Here is a 23948-nt window from a genome sequence, read left to right as displayed (position 1 = left end):
ATCTTTCTTGTATATCACCAAATTAGAATTTGGAGTACTCATTTAACATTTTATGGTTACTACATTTTATTCTCCTATTCTATTTCAAGGAATTAAATTAGAATATTATAATATTCACATTAGATTATTTCCTTGTCAAATTTTGTAATTTTTAAGTGAAACATATTGAACAAAAAACCCAATGTTCGGTGGATAACTGGCTACGCAGTATGCAATTACGCTACGTAAAAAATTTTAAATATATGATATTACTATTATACATTATTCAGCAAAATACAAAACTTATGCCTCGTTTGGGAACACATCTTATCTGATTTCATCTCAAAATTTCTCAGAAATTCCTTCCCAAATATCACTCAAAGACAAACACTTTTAATTTCAAATATTCAATTTTTCATATAATCATTACAATTTTTTCAACCTTCTACGCAAAATATAAAAAACAATTAAACTTATTCAAATTTCAAAATAAAAATTATATTCTAACAATATTTTAACTTTATAATATTTGTATTCAACATTTTCTCTCTCATTTCCTAAAACCCAAAAAAATATCTTAACTCAAACTATCTCACTACTATTTACATATTTTTCATCACATCTCATTCTGCAAATGAGACCTTAGTTTATGGTTTACATATATTACCACTTTTTTTTTTAATAATTCCTATATATATAGATCGTTTCTATGGACCAACATATTTTCTTAATTGCAACATATGAAAAGCTTAGATGTAAAATTACCCGTATTCATAAAATAATGCAAGTTTGGAATTTATTTTTTCTTTCTAAGTTTTTACTCGGTTTTTTATAAATTTGTTAAAAGTGTTCTTAAAAATTTTCAATTCAACTATTTATTCTAGACCTAAAAGTATCCGACTCCTCCAAACTTATTATAATCTTGGTTTTGTCCCTACTGGGAAGGATATATCCCTAGCCTTAGATTATTGTCTAAACTTGATGGGGACCTAAAATAGGAGAAAGATAAATATGCGAAGTGAGTTGGCCTACAATATTTTTTTATTCCCATTTTAATTGTCTTGATAATACTAAATTCTCAATAAATGTTGTATAATTCACTTCATATATTTATATCTCTTAATTAAAACTTTCAAGTTCCTACAAGGAACTTGTGGGATATTTTCTGATTGATGAATGGTAGGCACGTCCAATAATGCTTCCATGACTTTGCAATTAGCGACGACTTCATTTTGTGGCATACCGGCAGGCAAGTCTTCTTCAGTGTGGGCTTATTTCTGTGTTGACAAAGAGTCTCGTGCTAATTCTCTTAATTTCCAGCCATTGGCTTTGTTTATCCATTTTTATATCTCCTTTCTTTCTACTTCGAGGATTCATAATGTTGTGTTACTCAAAGCTATATCATGTCTAATTGCATGTGTATTTGCAAATCTAAACATTCATATTAAAGAGTTATTTGAAAACTTCCAATGAGTATATGTAGGGTCTAGTTCTTACTTTTGGAATCGGAGTCAGAGCTGTTTTTTGGCCAACTCCGACTTTGACTTCCGACTCCCACCTCCGACTTCCGACTCTGCACCAACATCAGCCTCCAATGTACACCTTTGATTCTGATACTAATATACATAAGTTAAAAAATATGTATTATTTATATATTAACTTGTGCATCACACATCCTAGGGTCGTGGCTTTCCGCCAAGATGAGAAGTTGAGCCGAGGGGCCACCAGAGCTATATTCGCCACATCACAAGTGTGTTGTAAGGGATAAAATATTAGGGGCCATGGTATTTCCTAGGTCCAGCCCAATAGAGGCAGAACTCATCATGAGAGAAGAAAGAGAGAATGAAGGAGGAGACAAAAGGCTGAGAAGGGTGTCAGAGCATCAGGAGGAAAAGAGGGGAGTAGACATAAAAGAAGGGTAATGTGACAAAAAGCAAAGGGAAGTGACACAAAGCAAAGGGGCAGGAAATAAAAGTCAAGGGCACATGCGACTCTAGGGACTTTTGGCCAAACTTCTCCTAGAAGGCTTCTTCAACCTCACAAAAGGAGTTTCAGTGAAGATATCTCCTCTAAAAGGCAGACCTTCGAGATCTATTGTACAGTGAGGATGAGAGACCATGAGAGACTACAAAAAAAATTTATTATAATAGATTCTCCCCTCCCTGAACCCCCGTGAACGTAAACTCAGTACTAAACCACATAAATATGTGTGTCTCCCCTGCATTTATTTATTGTTCACCATCATGGATGTAACGCCCCGTTTCCGGAGGTCCGGAGAGTTAGCTCTTATTCCTCAAGAACATTTCCAATAATCAGTAATAAATAAACAAAAAACCCCACAAAATACTTAACTTATTTGTTCGATCCAAAAATCCATATCCCTTCACATAAATACTAAACAAAAACCTCAATATAACAATAACATCTCCACAAAAACCCAAATTAATCATAACTTGACGTACCAAAATAGTCGCTAGAGATAAAACTACTAAATATGATCCTCCAAAATACTCTTACCCTTAGCACTCATTCATCTATGATCATCAGACTGTTGCAATACTTCATATTCTTGTTCTCTAGCTGGACCATAAAAATATCTTAAAAATGTTATGGAGATAAGAGGTGAGTTATCAACAACTCAGTAAGCAAAGGACATATGCTAGTGTGTAAATATGAGCATTTTCACAGAGTTTAGAATGCAGAAACAAAACATTTCAGTTTTCATTATGCATATCTCAAAAATACATATTATCAGAAAATCAGTGTGATATTTCAAACATTTCATATTCAGAAACCAACTTTTCATATTCAAATACTCCTTTGGCACAACATGACTGAACATCTTCATTTTATCATGCCATATCAGAACATCATATCAGAACAGATGGTCATGTTTAACCCCTATGGTAGGGTTGTGCATTCTGCGAAAAGTCAAGCAGAACATAAATCATCATGAATATCAAAGTGATTGGACTCAGAACAGAAATCCACTATTATATTACATGGTAGGGTCAAAAGTCACTATTATATCCCGTGACAGGGCCAAAGATAACTATTCTATCTCAGGGCCAAAGGTTACTATTCTCTCCCGTGACAGGGCTAGAGGTCACTATTCTATCCCGTGACAAGGCCAGAGGTCACTATTGTATCCCGTGACAGGGCCAGAGGTCACTATTATATCACATGACAGGGCCACATATCAGAGCAAAACAGAATCAGATTCACCATATGAGAATCAGAATCAGAGTTAGAACAGAATCAGAAAAATTATGCCAAAGGTTTTTCAGATGCCACATCATATCAAAACAGAGTACTGAAACTTAGATCATTCTCACATACTAAAACAAAAGTCGGAGCATCTTTCTAAATCAATGCACAATTTTTCGTATCCTCAATATCGTTTTTTTTCAGATTTTAGCTCATGTCTACATAATACATGTCAGAAAATATTTTTCTTTTTTCATACAGATTTCATGAGTAATGCAAATAAACGACCGAGGTTGGTTTTTTCCAAGTTTTCATTTAATCACAAAATATGCAAAATTTTTAGAAAGTCAACCTCGGTCTCAATAATTCGTATAAAACCTAGCATAGGAACCCCGCTTACCTGGGCTTTTTAGCTTATTCAGAAATTCTCCACAGCAATGCTGAACAATTGTCAATCGTCACCTATAAAAATTCATATAACTAAAATAAATCTCCAGTGAACAGATAAATCTCATATTACACTTGAAGTACCTATTTTAGTTCCTCAAAAACTTAAGATTTCTCTTAATTCTAAAATACTATCACTTTCTAAATTCCTCAATATCCTCATATCTATAAACTTAGAATATTTCTAAAATTGCATAATAATAATAGTAATAGATACAATTATGCCGCACAAAACATTTCTAGTTAAAAGACTCATCAAAACAAAAATGATTAAAATAGGAGAGCAAATATTTCGTTTAATAAAAATAGACTAATTACTATCTTTTTAAAGAGTTCAAAATAAAAATCTTGCACTACTATGTACTTCTAAAAGATATTAATACTAATAACATCTTTCAAATCATTATTTAATTTGTATTTAAAACAAAACTCATACAAAGTGAATTTAACGTATAAAAACTACAACATGATCAACTTATTCTGTTAAAATACCAATATACTTAGTTTATAAGCCCATACATCTATGCCCAAAATAGCATGTATCCCACGTAAAACAAAAATCAAGCTTTCAGATTCAATAAACATAATATTAACTCGTGTTTCAAAGAAGGCAAAATCGTAAAAATGCCTAATATTATAGAGTAACCGAGATACCCAAACATATGTATATTTCCTTCTCAAGGAAGCTACCACAAAACAAAAGAAAAAAAAAAGATGAGCAGCGGCAGAAACTTACCCAAAGGAAACCGAGAGGCAACAAGCGATGGCTGGAAGATGCACTCACGGCAAGCACAAAAATCACCAATATATGAGGGGAGCTCACGGCTTTTATGGCAAAAACATGCATGGCAAAATAGAGCAGTGAATGACCAAACAAAAAAGGGAATGGAATGGGAATAAATCACAAGCATGAGCCACTAAATTAGTAAGAAAAATTTAAGTAAGAGTACAACAATGAAGGCTCATGGACAGACCTGCAAATGGAGAGAAAAAGGTGAAAAAATATCTGCTAAAGAGGAAGAGATTTGCATAGTTTTACAGCACAAAGGGAAACCGAAAATTAAAGAGATGGAAAAAGAAACATTACCAGCTGAAGATGGGGGAATGAATGGTGGCGTTGGCTAACTTGCAGAGGGGAAGATCCGAAAATAAGATGAAGGAAGAAGAAACACTGCAGACGGTAACCCAAACGAAAAACAGAGGAAAGAATAAAATGAAGGAGAAGAGGAGAAACAGCAGCAGCATGGATTGAAGAAAGGGAAATGAAACTGAAATGGAAAGGAGGTGGAGAAGCACGGCGCGTAGGAGAAGAAAAGAGAAATGAAGAAGCCCTAAGGCTGGACTAAACGATGTCGTTTGGGGGGGGGGGGGAATATTGGGCTGGGTTGTCACGGGTTAGGCTGGGGACCAAAAGGGCTAGGCCCAAAAGAAAAAGAAAAAGAAAAAATAAAACACACAAAATGCCCAATCCGAAAATATAAGAGTCCAACAAAAGAAATAAAAAAAGGCACAATAAATAAAATAAATAAATAAGAGCCAAATAAAAACACTGCAACTCTAAATTAATAAAATAAAATAATTAAAGTCCAATGATAAAATTATTCATTAAAGCAAAGAGTAAATTTAAATGTAAACACTAATTAATATCAAGAAAACACATCAAAGTAAAATTTCACAACTTAAGAATTATAAAATAAATCCAATGAGAAATCCGATAAATTTAAAACAAAAGAACCAATATATAAGTTAATTAAAATAATCCTTCACAAAAAAAATAAATACATTAAAATATAGAGTATCACAATGGGTGGTGTTCGTAATGTCTATACTGTAGCAAGGATTTGATAGTAAGAAATTAAACATAAAGAAGTGTCACGACGTATAAAGAAATTTTATTAAGTTCATAGGGTGTTCTTACACGAGAGCCTTCTAAGCGAAATATTTCTTTAGGTGCTCTTTGTTCCATGGTCGATGTAGTCCCTTTCCCTCAGCGTCTTTTAGCCAATAAGCTTCAAGTCTATGACAAGCCATAACTACTTACCGTCCCTCCTATTTTGGTCCAAGCTTCCCTTCTTCCTGATTGGTTACCCTGGTTTTTTTTAAGGACTAGGTCTCCAGCATTAAACACTCTATGCTTTACCTTTTTTTGTTGAAGTATTGCTCTGTTTTCCTCTTGGCAATCGTCGCCCTCAACTCCGCTTTGTCTCTCGGCTCTTCCACCATGTCCAGGTTCTTGTGTACGACTTCTTCGTTTGTTTTCTCATTAAAATGCTAGACCTTATAGCTTGGTATCCCTATCTCTACCAGGATCACAGCCTCGCTTCCATACATCAACCCAAAAGGGGTTTCCCCGGTTGGGGTTCTTGTGGTAGTGTGATAGGCCTATAGGACTCCTGGCAACTCTTCTGCCTAGGCTCCATTGTTACTCATGATTTTCTTCTTTAATATTCCCACAATGGTTTTGTTAGCCATCTTGACATGCCAATTGGCTTGAAGATGTCCTAGAGAGGATTACTTGACTTTGATCCCTAATTTGGTGCAGCAAATGCGAAAGTGATCGGAGCCGAACTACCACTCATTGTCTGAAATGATGGTGCGGGGGATTCCAAATCTACACACAAAAGTCTTCCATAGGAACTTGGAGATATTAGTCACCATGGGCTCTGCCTCCGCCCATTTCATGAAGTAATCTATAGTTACTATATACGATGAATTTTATGCCTCCTTTGCCCTGGGGTATGGGGCCCACTATGTCTACCCGCATTGCACGCAAGTCGTCGCAATTAAAGTGGAGAATCCTGTCAGGGATAGGATCTCCTACCAACTCTTTCAATTGGTGCAATTAATGTAGTGAGCTTTCCCGTGAGTCGTCTGATTGGAGGTGTGCTAATGTGTGAAGGTTGCCCCGTCTTCTTGTTTATGCACGGGTTCCACCTTCTTCCTTATTAGTCAGTAGGCTTGCAACTTCTGGGTTGTGGGCCACACTAGCCCTGCATTAGGCCTAATAGAACAAGCGATGAATATGTCCCTCCACTTGACCTTAAAATATCGAATTTATATATGTTGTTAGGAAAGAAAAAGTAGCAATTGAATTTAGGTAGTCCAAAACTGTAAGTAGCAAAGTCTTTTATCGTTGCTCAAATTTTGGTTGGCGACAAGGTGGGGTTTTTAATGGACAAGTGCTCTTGCTTTTTTAATTGATGTTGAATCTATTCCTAATTATGTACAGCGATGAGAGAAAAAGAAAGAGCAAAAGAAAAAAGTAAGATTTTTAGGTCTCCTCATTCGAGGGACCTCATGCCGTCATGGCCATTGCCATGGCCCAGCTAGGCAGTCCCGTGCCGGCAAACAAAGCCAGGTCCTTCATCGACCTGGTCATGACCATTCCTCAGCCTTTGCCGGAAGTAAATCTTCCCATGAGGCCCCCAACAATCATCGACGGTTAGGTATGTTTTATGTTCTCTAAAGAAGAAATTATAGCTTCAGCAGCACCTTTCAGGTTCTCTCTAGTTTTGAAATTCATTAGGCAGAGGCCAACTCTTGATGTAATAAGGATGTTTATATGTAACAGATGCGGGTTAGGGGGTATGATGGTAGTCTCTTCCATGAGCAAGAACGAAAACACATTCTTGCAACTTACCTTAGAGGAGGATTTCAATAAAACCTTCTCTCGAGAGGCAAGTGAGATTAATGGAGTGCCTTACAGAGTCTTTCATTGGACGACGGGTTATACTGAAGATGAGGAATTGCTGATAGTCCCAGTCTGGATAATGCTTCTAGGTTTACCACCGAACTTTTATGATGACTCTATACTCAGGATCTTGATGGCACCACTAGGAAATTTTATTCAGACAGATAACTCTACCCGTTGTGCAACACGAACAGATGGAGCACGAGTATGCCTGGAAATGGACGCCTCCCGACAACATTTGGATTACTTTTGGATTGGAGCACCGGGGTCTGGTTTTAAATAGGAGGTGGTGTTTGAGACATTGCCTGTGTTCTGTTTGTCTTGTAAAATGTAGGGACACAACCAACAAACATGTAGGAGAGGAAATAGCAGACGAGAACCGGTAAAAACAAGAATACTAAAGGGTGCTAAGGAGTATCGTGAAGTTAGAAGGGGGACAAAGGATGCAGGAGGGAACATTAATATGGGGGGAAGAAATGAAATAGAGCCTGGTATGGGGGAAGAACCAGAAGCACCTGCTCTTGTTGGAGGGGAGAATGCTATGGTGGTCGAACAAGAAGAGGAGCAATGGGAAGAGAATGAAAAACAAGGAGAATGGGGTGATAGCGACACACAAGAAGCACAAGAATTCAATGAAGTACTGTGTGGTCAGGTGCAGGTTGGACAGGAGCAGGGGTTTGACAGCTTTAACTCCCCAGCTTACAAGGGAGATGATCACACGGATTCGCAGGAGGTAGTGTTGGAAAGTTTGAAATAGATGCCTAGAGAGGTGTGTACGGAGGAGGATGTAGTATTAATTGAAGAAGTATCCTTAGATGAATGGGGACAAGAGAATCAGGTGGGTGAAATAGAGGAGGGGAATAAATCCTTGTCTGATCAGGAAGAGGGTGAATTAAATGACAAAGTAGGAAAAGATAAAGATTACATGTCTGAGGGAGGAACTAGTGGAGCAAAGAGCAGAGATGGAACAAATGGTCTAAGCACAACGAGAAGCACAAAGCAGGTCATTACCCGTCCCTCAAAACTTAATTTATGATAAGTCCAATTCTATATTGGAATATCAGAGGCTTGGGCACATCAAGGGGAAGGTTGAAGAAGCTAGTTAAAAAATATAATCCTAAAGTGGTAGCTCTAGCAGAGACATTTGTAGATGAGAGGAACATGGACAACCTTATGAAATATTTATGATGGAAAATGGGTGGAATAACCAAGTTAAGGCGGGGAAACTTTGGTTGTTGTGGGATAAAAGCGTAAATGTGAGTGTGATTAGCATGAGTGATCAGTTTATTACTGTTAAAATTTTGGAGGGGAGCATAAAGTCTTTGATTACATTAGTATATGCCAAATGTAATTATGGGCAACGGAGAGAGCTATGGAGGGACTTAGAAGAGTAGGCGCATACAAGCTTTCCTTGGATGATCCTAGGGGACTTCAACATCATAAGAACTAATGAAGAGCGAAGGGGGAGGGGGGGGGGGGGCTCCTCGCCCTATGATAGCGATGGAGGAATTTAATAATTGGATCAATGAGTGTGGGCTCCTTGAAATAAATTCCCAAGGGAAAAGGCTAACTTGGTGCAACGGGCAAGAGGGATTAGCAAGGAGTTGGGCTCAGCTAGACAGAGGATTTATTAACACAAAGTTCTTGGAGCAACTCTCGCTAACTTTGTTGACTTACTTGGGCGCAATACTTCGGATCACTCGCCAATGACAGTCTCTTGTGTCCAGGACTTCCAAAGGTATGGGACATCCCCGTTTCGCTTCCAACAAATGTGGGTGGAGCACCAAGACATTTTTCCATTAGTCAAAACGAGTTGGGAGGAGGAGGGGCGTGGTAGAGGTTTAGAGAACCTGGCTTTTAAACTGAAACACAATAAACATGTCCTCAAAACATGGAACAAGGAAAAATTTGGGCATGTGGAAATAATGATCCGAGAGTTAGAACAGAGTTTTGAAGTTCTAGATTCTCACCTACAGGAGGGATATGAGGAAATGGTGGAACAGGATCTGCTCATAACAAAAATCGAACTAGATATATGGAAGAAAAGAAAGGAGTCCATGTTAGAGCAGAAGGCCAAAGCTAAATGGATAAGAGAAGGGGATAATAACACTCGGTTCTTCCACTCGATTCTGAAGAGAAGGCAGCAAACTCAAGTGAATGAAATGCTCAAAGCTGATGACACTTCATTCGAATCCCTTGAAGCGGTTTATAAGGGAGCTGTACAATACTTCCAAAGGTTGTTGGATCTTAAATGTGAGGGGGGGCTACTAGACTTAAGTTTATTTGTGGATAACGTTATAACGGAAGGGGAGAATAAGGAGATTACTAAGTGCCCCATAGTAAAAGATATTCGGCAAGCTCTCTTCAGCATTCCAGTGGAGAGTAGTCTGGGACCAGACGGATTCGGATCGAGCTTTTTCAGAAATTGCTAGGATTTTATTCAATGGGATGTGATGGGAACAATTAAAGAATTCTTTGAAGAAAAGCAACTACCACAGTTTTATACAGCATCTTATGTAGCCTTGATCCCCAAAGTACAACAACCAACTAGGTTTGATAAATTTAGGCCCATAAGCCTATGTTACGTGATCTATAAAATATGCTCAAAAATTATTGTAGCACGGCTTACGCATTTATTGCCAAGCTTGATATCTCCGGAACAAGGGGCCTTCATTCCCAAAAGGAGTATTTTTGAAAACATCAGCCTGACTCAAGAAATGGCTCAATCAATACATAAAAAAAAGAATGGGGGAAATGTGATATTAAAGGTGGACATGTCCAAAGCATATGACTGCTTGAATTGGAATTTCTTGCTACATGTTCTGGCTTCTTTTGGCTTTTCGAAAGAGGTTTGTGGGTTGATCAAGGCATGTCTCACGTCGCCATGGTACTCCATCCTCTTGAATGGAACTGTCAAAGGTTTCTTTAAGGGAGAGAGAGGACTTCGACTAGGAGATCCCCTTTCGCCATACTTATTCATTATGATGGAGGAAGTGTTCACGAGGTTGTTAAAAAGAAAATATGAGCAAGGAACTATTGTAGGTTTCTCCCAAGATAGAGGTACGCCCCTCATTTCCCACATGTTATATGCATATGACATAGTGATTTTCACAAATGGAGCAAATAGATCTATTAAAGCATTGATTAAAGAGCTAAGAGTGTATGAAAACTGGTATGGGCAGCTAGTGAATAAGGAGAAGTTGGCTATTATTTTTTCCAAGCATATTACATCAACTAGAAGAAGAGAAATCCTTAATCTTATGGGTTTTGGATAGGGCAACTTTCCATTAAAATACTTAGGTGTGAATATTATAAACGACAAGTTAACTACTTGGCACTTGGAAGAATTAATACACAAGATCCGGGATAAAGTTAGTGGCTAGAAGACGAGACTCCTCTCGGCAGGAGGGAAACTTATTCTCCTAAAGCATGTTTTATCAAGCATGCCAATACACCTCCTCTCGGTTTTACAGGTGCCTAGGTCGGTATTTCCCTCCATTAATTGCATACTGAGTACATTCTTTTGGGGGGAAAGACCATCCCTTGCCCCCCAAAAAGAAATGGTATGCTTGGAACAAAATTTGTAAACTGGTGTCCGAAGGGGGTTTAGGACTCTGGAATTTAAAGGAGACACAACAATCCTTACATATGAAGTTCGCCTGGAACACCCTCGCGGAAGACTCTCTATGGGCTCATTTCTTTCGAGGAAAATATGTCAGGGGAAATCATATATCCCTTGTAGAGAACATGAAAGGAACACGGTTTTGGAGAATGGTGATGAAGCAAGTACCCCAAGTTTTGGAACAAGCTCGTTGGAAAGTACATAGGGGTGGCATAAATTTTTCGTTGGATTCTTGGATGAGAAATGGTCCTCGAGCCAATGGTTAGGAAATAACGGCATCCCCAGGACTAAAAATAAGTAAGTGCAAAATAGATAATGTATGGGATGTGCAGCTTATAGAACATTTGGTGGGGGGCGTAAAAAATGGAAGAGATACTCGAAACCATGGGAGATCCTCGAGAGGGGCATGACATGCTCCTCATTTGGACCCCATCCAAAGACGGCAAGTTCACGGTTTGAAATGCTTGGGAGTGCCTGGTGGCTAACCGATGATGGAAGAGCCGTGCTCGAAGACACTGCCAGGCTGAAGACTTGATCTCTTGGCCATTTTTAAATTTCAAAGTTTAGTTTTATTTGGATATACAAAGCTAATCGTAGCAAGTTTAAATTTGAATTTTTGTTCCTATCATAAAGCTGATTTTTAGCTATGTTTGTTACAATTTAAATTTGTAATCTCAGTAGCTATTAAAGGAGATTGCTCAATGAATAAAGGCATAGTATTGATTATTTATTAGAAAATCGCCCTTTTGACTGGTGTGACTCCAGCGAATTTATCCGAGAGTGTGTGAGGAGAGATTCCCATCATATTTTCCTTGTTCCGTTCAAAATTCTACATCAATTTTGGCATCAGTCCCAAGTTCTTTCAGTGGTCGTAAACATAAGTATGAGAAGTGGACGGCAATATAACAATAGTAACCAACTCACGCAAGAACAACGTGATGAAATATTGCTTCAGATGACTAATCAACTCAACAACTTTAGTCAACAAATGGGGGTTGTATGGAATCAAGTCTTTCCCAACCAGAAAAATCATGAGGAAGATCGTGATGATGGAGAGAACCAGAGCAACAATAATGAACAAGACGGAAGTACAGGTGGAGAAAACAATAATGAGAATAATCGGTGTTGGGGAGGTGGCCACATTGGTCGTTTCCCTTGGCAATACCAACAACCTAGGGAGTACGAGCACTTTGACGAAGCATCTAAGCGAATTAGAGTGGATGTACCTAATTATAATGAGAGCTTAGACCCAAACAGCTTTCATGACTGGCTAATGTCACTGGAAGACTATTTTCAATGGCTTAATATGGCAACTGAAAAGAAGGTTCGGTTCGTAAGAATGAAATTGAAAGGGCAATTGAGAGTAAGGTAGCAAAGTATCAAAGTATCAAAGAGCAGTTGCATCAACATAGACAACCACCTATTACCAATTGGGATGAGATGAAGCTCCGCCACAAAGAGAAATTCCTACCATTGGATTATAAGGAGACACTTTTTGAAGAATTATTGGCGCTAAGGCAAGGAAACTTGACAGTAGAAAATTATACTGCCAAGTTCAATGAACTCACAATACGTAGCCAGGTAACAGAGACGGATAGGCAAGCTTTAACTCGTTTTAAGGCTGGCTTACGTGAGGACATTTGGAAAGAGCTGACTGTGGCATGGCTATTCAGTTTAGAGGAAGCATACCAGCTTGCTCTTCGAATAGAAGCCAAGCAAAAGTTGTCCAATTTGAGGCGAGGAGGCAATTTATTTGGGAGCAGTGATGGCGACACTCGAGGAATTTCATTCCCTAGGAAATCTACAACAAACATTGTGAGTCAAATTGGAAAAAAGGGGGAGAGCTGTACGGCCAAAGGAAAAGAGATAGGTACTGCAAAAAAAGGTCCAATCAAGTGCTATAAGTGTGGAGGAAAAGGGCATTTTGTTGTAGTATGCCCTCCAAAGAATCAACGCTTTACACTTATTTGTGAAGAAGATCAAATGGAGAAAATACATGCAGGGAAATGCAAGGTGGGCAAGTTAGCCATAGTTCAAGGTGCTGAAAAATAAGAAGAGGTGTCCGAAGTTGAGTTAGAGGGGTTAGAATTTCCCATCTGCATGGTTCGAAGAGTCCTCACAGGTCACAAACAGAAAGCTGATGAAGACGACTCTTGGTTGCTCACAAATATTTTCCATACCAGAGTTGAGCATCTAGGTAAAGCAATGAACTTGATCATCGACAATAAAAGTGGAATGAACATTGTGTCCCTTGATTTGGCCAAGAAACTAAAGCTGAAGCAAGAACCTCACTCTAAACCGTATCGAGTTAGCTGGATTGATGATATGTCAATGGCTATTAAAACCAGATGCTAGTCTGGTGTGATGTATTGCCCATGAAGGCATGTCACATTCTTTTGGGAAGACCTTGGTTGTATGACAGGAAGGTCTAATATGACGGGTACTCAAACTCATATTCACTAACTTGTGGGAGTAAAAAGATTTAATTAAAACCCATGAGAATCACAGATTTTCTGTAGGTAGAGGATTCTTCTTCCTATAGGACACTTTCCATGCGTCGGTTTGAAGAAGAGTAAGGATTCGGGAGCTATATTTTTATTAATCTCACGTGAGGTTCCATAATGCAAGAAAATAAAATTCCTCCAGATTTCATCTCTATCTTGGAAGATTTTTCAGACTTAGCCCCCGAAGAGCTCCCTCGGCAACTACCTCCCATGCATGATATTCAACATGCAATTGACCTCATTCCAGTTTCAGCGCTACCAAATCACCTGGCATATCGGCTCAATCCAAAAGAGTATGAAGAGTTGAGGAAACAAGTGCAAGATCTTTTAGAAAAGGGACTTATTCGGGAGAGCAAGAGCCCTTGTGCGTGTCCTGCACTACTCACTCCAAAGAAGGATGGTACGTGGCGTAGGTGTATTGAAAGTAGAGTCATAAATAAAATAACTGTTAAATACCGTTTCCCTATTCCTCGCTTAGATGATATGCTAGATTTACTACATGGATCTACAAAATTCTCAAAAATCGATTAAGAGTGGTTACCACCAAATCCAAATTCGACCTGGAGATGAATGGAAAATTGCCTTTAAAACAAAAGATGGGTTATACGAATGGATGGTTATGCCATTCAGATTTACCAAAACTCCTAGTACGTTCATGCGAGTTATGAACCAAATGTTGAGGCCATTTTCTGGTAGATTTGTTGTTGTATATTTTGATGGCATCCTTATTTATAGTCGAGACAGGGAGGAGCATAAAGAACACCTCGGACAAATCATGCGAGTGTTAAGAAAGTGGCTTTGCATCAATTTAAAGAAATGCTCTTTTGCTGATTCACAAGTCACTTTTCTAGGGTTCATCGTCTCAACAGAAGGAGTGCTAGCCGATCCTGCGAAAATACGTGCAATCAAAGAGTGGCCTGCACCTTCGAACATTCATGAAGTGAGGAGTTTTCATGGATTAGCTACTTTTTATCGTAGGTTTATTCGCAACTTCAGCACCATTATGGCACCAATAATCGAGTGTATGAAATTGGGGGCCTTTCAATGGAGTTTTGCAGCTACGCGCACCTTTGAAGAAATCAAAGAAAAATTAACTAATGCTCTTATTTTGAAGTTACGAGATTTTAAGCAGGTCTTTGAAGTCGCTTGTGACGCCTCTCACGTTGGCATAGGCGGGGTTTTATGTAACACCCCCTATTTTAGTATATTTTTAATTGAATGATTAATTTTTATTAATTTTTTTAAAAAAAAATTGATTCTCTTGTTTTAAATTTTCAGATTTTAGTAGGTTTATTTTTATGATTTTTAATTTTTGAAAATTAAATTTGACATGTTTCCTTAATATTAATTTTTGTTATGCATTTAAATTTCTTTTCATATTAAATTAGTTTATTGTTGGGTTTAATTATTTTTATTTTTATTTCATCATTACGTTTAAATTATTTTAATCGAATTGCTGTTTTAAAATCTTTTTCGCTGGATCATTTTTTTGTGACCCAAGATGTGAGGATTGGACCTCATTTCTTTTCCTTTCCTTTTTTCTTTTCCTCTTTTCTTTTTCCCTCCTCTTGTTTTCCTCTTTCTTCTTCTTCTTTTTCTCAATTCTCCCTCTCCTTCTCTCCCGCGCAATGCCACCCTCCCTCTCTCTCCCGTGCGTTTTCCTTCCTGCCACAGCCCGCCGCCGTGCGCCACCATCCGGTGACACTGCCCAGCCCACGACCTTCCCTACCCACCGGCGACCTTCCCCTCCAGTTTTCAGCTCCTCACTCACCAGCGTTCTCCTCCACGCACGGCTTGAAGCCGCGGCACTCCTTGCGCCACTACACAGCCGTCGTGCCACCTCTGGCCACCATCTTCTCACCACATCATCCTCGACCTCCTAGCAACCCAATGGACCCAACCCCACGTCCGATCTGTCACCGGTGAAGCCCCACCATCAATATTTCCGTTTTGGGTATTTTTGCACTTCAACCACCCTTTGCGCCATCACTCACGGCCAACCACCACCACCACTAGCTTCACCAACATCCCTAGGCCCTACCCTATCAATTTCGGGTTTTCGTTTGTACCCGTTCAAAAGTGAGTCTTTGAGACCCACGGCCACAGTGCATTTGGCACTGTTTTGTTGTTGCGTTGTCGCTTCTTACAGCTGCGTGATCTTTCAAAAATTATATTATGGCATTGTAAGTATTTTTTTCAAAGAACTTTTGAGATTTAAATGTATTTCACGCTAACTCATATTTACTGTGAATTAGTTGGTTGTGCCGGATTGAGTCCGAGGAGTAAAGGGGTCGGTTGGATTGGATGATAGAGTTTTTTGTGTGGTTGGTTTACTCTACGAGATTTGTTGGCTGTTTCGGACTTAAATATTGGTGTTTTGTGTTTGCGTGGGTTATGGTGGATATCGGTGATTTTAGGAAGTAATGATATATTTTGGGATTATAAAGGTTTTAAGTTTTTAGGAATTAAAATAGGTTATTTAAGAAGCTTAGGCTTAAATATTGAAATCCGTGATTGATTGGAAACTTAAGGAAATTATGTGATTATTTTTATAGGTGACGTTTTATAGTCGACCCGACATTTTTTAGGAAAATTCTGAAAGGCTAAGTTGTCCAGGTAAGCGGGGTTCCTATGCTAGATTTACATAAAAATAAAATGGACTGGGGTTGATTTTTGAAAATAAACATGTTTTGTTATGAAAATATATTTGAACTACCTCAGTTATTTGTTCTGCATTACTCATGAGATTCTGTTTTAGAATAAAGTATTTTCTGGCATGACTGGTGTAGACATGAGCTATTTTGCATTTTGCTTCTAAACAGTGAAAAAGAGAGCGAATATGAAAGTTTGTGCATAAAATTATGTTTTGTGATTTCTGAAAACTCTGTTCTGTTCTGAAGATGTTCTGTACTCTGAAATGATATGATTTCTAAAAACTCTGTTCTGTTCTGAAGGTGTTCCGTATTCTGATATGATGTGATTTCTGAAAACTTTTGGCATGACATTCTGAATCGGCATGTGGTTTGTGGATGGTGACCTATTTGACCTACCACGGATGCTAATAGTGGCTTTTGTTTGGGTTGGTACCAACTGTTCTGTTTCTGGTGCACCCACTTCGGAAACAAAGTCATTTTCTGGTGGTCTTTCCTATGTGCACACTCGAGGCTCTGAGAATAAATAAGGAGAAGATTCACATTCTGTTTCTGCTCGGTTAGCTATCGGGGTTTGCACAACCCTACCAAGGGGGTTAAACATGGCCTCTGATGCAACATGATGCTTTGGTACGATGGTGGTCAGTTATGCTATGCCAAAAGAATTTGAATAAGAATATTTTTTAACTTTCGCTCTGATATTTTTATAACATGTTCTGACTCTGCATTCTGAAATTTGTATATGCTCATGTTTGCATACTAGTATATGTTCTCTGCTTACTGAGTTGTTGATAACTCACCCCCCTCTTATCTCCAATATTTTCAGATTATTGTTGGATATTTCAGCTGAGGATCAGGACTATGAAGAATTGGGTGAGATGACTTAAGAATAATGGATTAAGAATAGAAAGCTTTCGATGAGTATTGGTAATTTTTGATAATTATATTGTTGAAATGTGAGTATAAGTGACATGTAGAGAAGTTGGTAAAATTTTTGGGGTTACTGTATTGAGGATTTTATATACGAGTATGTGTGGTTAATTAAATTTGAAGTGTTTACGTTTGATTTGAATCTTTTGGAAAAGTATTAGCAACGTTGGAGTTGATTATCTGGTAATATGAGTTAACTCTCCAGACCCTCGGGGACAGGGCGTTACATTTTAAGTCAAGGAGGTCACCCAATTGCTTTTTTCAGTGAAAATCTGAATGAAGCTAAAAAAAAATATTCAACATATGATCTCGAATTTTATGCGCTAATTCAAACATTGAAGCATTGGAGACATTATTTATTACATCGTAAGTTCGTTTTATTTACAGACCACGATTCCTTGAAATTTATTAACTCCCAGAAGAAATTAAACGCACGACATGCTGGTTGGGTGGATATGTTGCAAGAATTCAGTTTTATTTTGAAGCACCATGCAGGAACTGAAAATAGAGTCGCAGATGCTCTGAGCAGGCGGTCCCATGTACTCTCCATCTTATCCTCTTCTATTATTGGCCTCGATGAGATAAAGAAGATGTATGCCGATGATCCCTTCTTTGGTCCAATAATTTCGGACCTCTATCAAAACAAACTGGATACTGACATAGGCTACTCGTTGAAGGAGGGATTCTTGTTTAAAGGTTGCAAATTATGTATTCTAGATTCATCTCTAAGGGAGCATTTTGTTAGAGAACTTCATGGAGGAGGGTTAGCTGGCCATTCTGGGCATGACAAGACTACTGCCTTAGTGGAAGATTGATTTTTCTGGCCATCCTTAAAACGTGATGTTGTCAAAGTTCTCAAGATGTGTCGTACATGCCAACTTGAAAAGGGGTCAAAGACAAACGCTGGGTTATATACGCCGTTACCCAATCCCTCAAGCTCCTTGGGAAGATCTTAGCATGGATTTCATACTTGGATTACCCAAGACTATATTTGGTCATGATTCAGTGTTTGTTATTGTTGATAGGTTCTCAAAGATGGCACATTTTGTACCTTGCTCAAAGATGTATGATGCTTCTTGAGTAGCAGCATTATTCTTGCGAGAAGTAGTGCGTCTCCATGGCGTACCAAAAACTATTATCAATGATAGAGATGTGAAATTTGTAAGCTATTTTTGGAAAACATTGTGGGTGAAACTTGGCACACATTTGAAGTACTCTAGTGCCTTTCATCAGCAAACGGACGGCCAAATAGAGGTTGTAAATCGAAGTCTCAGAAATTTGCTTCGCTGTTTATTTCGTGATCATGTTACCTCATGGGAATTAATCCTACCAAATGCTGAATTTGCCTATAATAGTTCTGTCAATCGGACTATTGGCATTTCACCTTTTGAGGTGGTTTGCGGCATGAAGCCACGACAACCTATTGATTTACTACCCTTACAGATTAACTCAAGAGTTAGCGAGAGTGGTGCAGATTTTTCTAATCACATCCAGTCATTACATGAAGAAATCAAGCAACATTTGGCAGTCGACAATGATTTCTATAAATAGCAAGTTGATAATCATCGTAGGAATGTTGAATTTGCAAAAGGTGATTTTGTTATGATGAGGTTAAGGCCTCAACGTTTCCCACAGTACACTTACCAGAAGTTACATTCAAAGAAGGTAGGTCCATTTAAAATTCTCAAGAAATTGGGCACTAATGCTTATGTGCTTGAGTTGCCAGCTGATTTGCAAATTAGTCCCATTGTTAATGTTGAAGATTTGCAACTATATGAAGGCCACCATGTTGATGATGAAATTCCAATAGCAGTTCCTAAGCTTCCCACAAAGACAGCTCCGAAAGAAGAAATTGAAGAAATCCTTGAGGATCATATTGTGTCAACTCGTCGTGGGGGATATAAGAAATTCTTGGTTAAATGGAAAAACAGGCCATACACTGATTGCTCATGGGTGCGTACTGAAGAGCTTCAACAACTTAACCCAAACTTGTACGAGTTCTACCAAGCGAATCACTCGTCGAAGTCGAGTTCTTTTCAGCAGGGGGAATTGGTGGCTGACCGATGATGGAAGAGCCGTGCCCGAAGACTCTACCAGGCTGAAGACTTGATCTCTTGGCCATTTTTAAACTTTAGTTTTATTTGGATATGCAAAGCTAATCGTAGCAAGTTTAAATTTGAATTTTCATTCCTATATTAAAGATGATTTTCAGCTATGTTTGTTACAATTTAAATTTGTAATCTCAGCAGCTATTGAAGAAGATTGCTCAATGAATAAAGGCAGAGTATTGATTATTAATTAGAAAATCGCCCTCTTGATTGGTGTGACTCCAGTGAATTTATACGATAGTGTGTGAGGAGAGATTCCCAGCATATTTTCCTTGTTTCGTTCCAAATTCTACATATGTGCCTGCGTGTGAAGTCCCCGGAAACGCCATGGTCGGCGTGGGTTTAGCATGAATTCTTACCAAAGAAAATTTCGATTATGGTATGGAAAGCATGTAATAACAACCTAAGTGTGGATGACAGATTGAGAAGGATTGGGATCACAGTGATTTCAAAATGCAACTGTTGTAGTGCAAGAGGATTTGAGGATATTAACCAAGTACTTTATGCAGGTGAGTTTGCCCAACAAATATGGAGGAGATGTGTGCAACACTTTGGATTTCCATTTCGGGAAAATATAATGTGGAAGGAAAATATGTTACTATGTGAGACGCCCGCAAATTCCGCTTGGGATCGGACGGACATTTGAAGCATCGAGACATGCAACACAAGGTTACCTGCCCCAGTCATGACATATAAGATGCAATATTCCTAACATGCATCTAGCATTATGCAATATTCGCAGCGGATAATTTTTCTTTTTAGCAATACTATGCACCAAACCGAAATATCCCAAATACTTAAAACATACTTCATACATAATGACATACTAAACAACTGAGATCACAATATTAATTCATATGGTTGTGATCAAAAGAGTGATGGAGATTGAACTCTACAAATACAAGTAGTAATCTGAGGTAACTACTGTATTAACACCTACATCGCATCGTCGCTTAGTCGACCATTTCCAGTTGGTCGATTCCCGATTCTCCTTCAGATCCTGTAACAAAATCTACCATTCGGGGGGGGAATGGTAGTTGGGACTACCACAGTGAGATTTGATTACAAATCTCAGCAAGTTAACAGGAAACTTCCACACAGGTTAATGATGCATGCATGGCAGTAAAAGCATGAATGCATAATCAAATCGTAAGTAATCATAGCATAACTTGACATACAACATAACATAACTGGCATAACTTAAACTGAAACTGAAGCTTAGTATGAACGTGACTTGAAACATAACCTGGACTTGAAACATAACATGAACGTGAACATGTATAATTTGAACTTGAACTTGAGCATGACATAACATAAATGTGAACTTGGAACATAACGTAAACGTGAACATAACATAACATGAACTTGGAACATATTCTTGTCTTATGGGATTACCATGATTGCGTGAACGTAAACTTGAACATAACATAACGTGAAACATGACTTGAACTTGGAATCTTATTCAATAGACTTAATCATTAACGTGACCATATGGGTGCTACACAGGTCCCCTTGAGCCGTGTGTCCCTGCCGATTACCGCATCACATCACAGGTTTCTATACCAGCTGTGAGTGCGTTAATACGTACTCCACAGTTGTTGTGGCCCCACGTATTCTACGTGTCACAATTGCTGTGTCTCACGTAGTGTATGCTCCACAGTTGTTGTGGCCCCATACTTCATGCTCCACAGTTGTTGTGGCCCCATGACTTATCTGTTTGTGCCACACTTGCTGTGGACACACATAACATAATGTGTGGCACCATCGGCGTTAGTGCCTGGCGCGCTCCGGTGACCAGCTAATTAGGCCCCATTCGCAACCTGTTGACTGTACTTCGTCAACCCAGGGAATTTCACACCTATTTAGACACTCCAGCGTGAACAAAGGAGTTCCACTAGGATATTACCCCATCCTAGCGCTTAGGGTCGTGATTGACATGAATGACTTAACTGGCAGACATGACATTTCGTAACGTGACGTAACATGAACGTGACATAAAAGACAGAAATCTTGACGTAACATAACGTGACATGAACGTAGGACGACAGACATGACATACTTCGAGACATAAATGTAACAGAGAACATTTCATAACATGTCATACATGTAACATGCAACATTTCGTAACATGGCATACCATATAACAGACAACATTTCTTAACGTGGCGTAACATGTGACAATGAATATTACATGACAAGAAATACATGTAACAGATGGCATACTTAACTTAACATGACATACTTGCAATGTATAGCATGTATAGCAATACGTGACAGAATATCTTGTGTAACAGATGAATAATTCATGACAGAATAAATTCTGTGTAACAGATAAATATGTAATGACTTGGCATGGCACATATGATAACATGCATACATACAATTTAGTTCCCTTACTTATCACACATACACATTAAATTGATAGTAAGTTAAAAGCTAACTTACCTCGATCTTCGCGCTTCGAGACAAAACTCAAGTGCGATCACGGGAAACTGAAAGTAGTGATTTCTAAAAATTAGAACTTAATCACTAACAATTAGGAATATGGAAAAATATCAACTTAGAGTAAAATTACCATTTTACCCTCTACATGTGGGAAAATGACCATTTTACCCCTAACTTAAGGATTTTGCATCATAACTTCAAAAATCACCAAAATTTACATACCTTATGTAAATTTTGTCCTAAACTCAAATATCAATTCATAAAAATTTAAAACTAAACACAACCATCAAAACTCTATATGGCCGAAACTTACAAAGGCTATTTCCTTTGCTTTTTGTTGTAATTCTTTCAAATCTCAAAACTCATGATTAAACCAAAATTTTTCTTCTACTACACTCATAACATATTCTTAAGAATAATCATGTTTTGAATCATGAACAAAAGTCATCAAAATCACTAAAACCATACTTGAACTTTTTGGTTTCTCTTCTAAGTTCAAAACAGAATTTTGTTTCTAACTTGTTTTGATCAACCTCTTGATCCATGACTTATAAAGAAGTGATCTTCAAACCAAAACATCACATGGTTCAAAAAGGTGTCCTAAAACATATCCAAGCTTCAAACTCAAGATCACATGGGTAAACATCAACCAAAACATAAATTTAGCCAAGAACATCATCACTTTGGCCTAACCGAATATCTCCTTCCATAAAATTTCATATGTTCGAAACTAACATCAAATATCTTCAAAATAACATTCTAACATGTATATAAGATGCTTAGGATCTTCCAATAAAAATATCAAAGCCATTGGAATAAGATTAAACCATAAAAGATTTAAACTTTCTCAAAACAGAAACTGTTTTTCCTCTTCCAGTTTCTAAGTTTCTAGACCTAAGAAAATATTTCACCAAAACTTTTAATCATGCAACAAATCCTCAACCAATAATCATATACACATGTTAACAGTACTCCATAAAAATTTCGGACCAAGATCTATTCATTAGCTTGGTCAAAAACTCCAAAATATAACACACTCTCCAGTTTATCGCCCAGAATGACCTTTCTGGGGTCTAAACAACCTTTTACCAATCAAATGATCTCCAAATGGAACAAATAAGATATCCACGTAAACTAGACTCCAAAAGAAACAACTTTCATGAAGGAAACGTTGCGAGGAAACACTTACAAAAGCTTATAAACAGGCATTCAAAAGAGGTACGAAAAACTGTCCGAGAGTGTCTTTTGTGTTCTATGAAGGAAAAGTGTAAAGGAGAGTTGCTTTTTCGTGGGAAGTGGACTGAAGAGCTTCTTACACAAGCTATGTAAAGTGATAGGACTGAAGGAATGGTTGAGTGTTGGCCTTTTCTTCTCATAAAAATCAGACCAAGATCTTTTCTTAAGGTGGAGTGTAAGAGTGAATGAGTGAGGTGGCCCTTTAGCTATGTCTTTCAAGAACCTTCTAGGCTCTTCTTGTACAGATCTGGCCAGCCAAGTGGGGGTACAAAACTTAGCCATGAAGCAATCCTATGGTGACCAAATTCGTGGGCCTTAAAGGGCCTAAACCGAATGGGCCTAAAATTTGGGGTTTAAAGAGGGTTTGGGTTGCTATCAAGCCCAAATCCAATATCACTTGGCCCAATCAATTTTTCAAGGTTAACAAGGTTGGATAATGATGTTCTAACACAAATTTGAAGGATTAATAGCATGTGGAAGTGATTTAATCAAGTGATTAAACACAATGCTAGAAATCGGATTAGAAAATGTTTAGAGGCCAACTTTAGGGTTTTGGGGAAACCGTTTAGGGTTTCGATTTCAACCATGCTTTTGGGCTTTCGATTGGATTCCCACCATTTAGAATTTCACTAGGATTGAAAACCTCTTTGATCTGGCACAATTTGGTTGAGCAGATGAAACAAAGTTTTGCTTAAGCGACATGATCTCACACCTTGATTCCTTCAAATCTAACAAACGTTCCTTATGGTGCCAAGTGTCTAAAATTATTCACTAAGTGTGGCTAAGATCTTGCCAAGTGTCCAAATAAAACTTCTCTAATCCAATTTGGACATTCCACACTGTGATTTCGAAACACTGCAATTGGTGCGCTTACCGAGGTTACTATTCACTTCGAAAAAGTGAATCATAAAATTAGTACTAAAAATTCCTAAATATTCATATTAACCTATAGTGAAAATCTTTTACCGAAATTTAACCTCGAAGTGCCCCTAAAAATAATTTCACAATTTCCAACAGACGTTTCGTCCGGAATTATGAAAATAGGATATTGTGCCATAAAATCCTAAATAATCCACTGAGTGTAATGGCGTAGACCATAATGCATTCTGACACTTCTAACCACCTCAA

The 23948-nt window shown here is 38.1% G+C and overlaps 1 protein-coding gene across 1 annotated transcript; it reads left to right on the top strand.

The window, feature by feature from the left end:
* Positions 1-8081: 8081 nt before the first annotated feature.
* Positions 8082-9756, top strand: LOC108985867. The gene is made up of 2 exons (XM_018958322.1): positions 8082-8327; positions 9052-9756. The coding sequence occupies exons 1-2, from the start codon at positions 8082-8084 to the stop codon at positions 9754-9756; spliced, it is 951 nt and encodes a 316-aa protein (XP_018813867.1).
* The last annotated feature ends 14192 nt before the right edge of the window (positions 9757-23948 follow it).

Source organism: Juglans regia, chromosome 2 (genome assembly GCF_001411555.2).
Source record: "Juglans regia cultivar Chandler chromosome 2, Walnut 2.0, whole genome shotgun sequence".
NCBI classification, from domain to species: Eukaryota; Viridiplantae; Streptophyta; class Magnoliopsida; order Fagales; family Juglandaceae; genus Juglans; species Juglans regia.
This window is presented reverse-complemented; position numbering and strand designations above follow the sequence as displayed.

Coding starts and splice junctions, on each gene's coding strand:
- LOC108985867 (XM_018958322.1), top strand. CDS start 8,082: ATGCCTAGAGAGGTGTGTACGGAGGAGGATGTAGTATTAATTGAAGAA. Junction 8,328..9,051: donor CAACGAGAAGCACAAAGCAG/GTCATTACCCGT, acceptor TCTTGTGTCCAG/GACTTCCAAAGGTATGGGAC.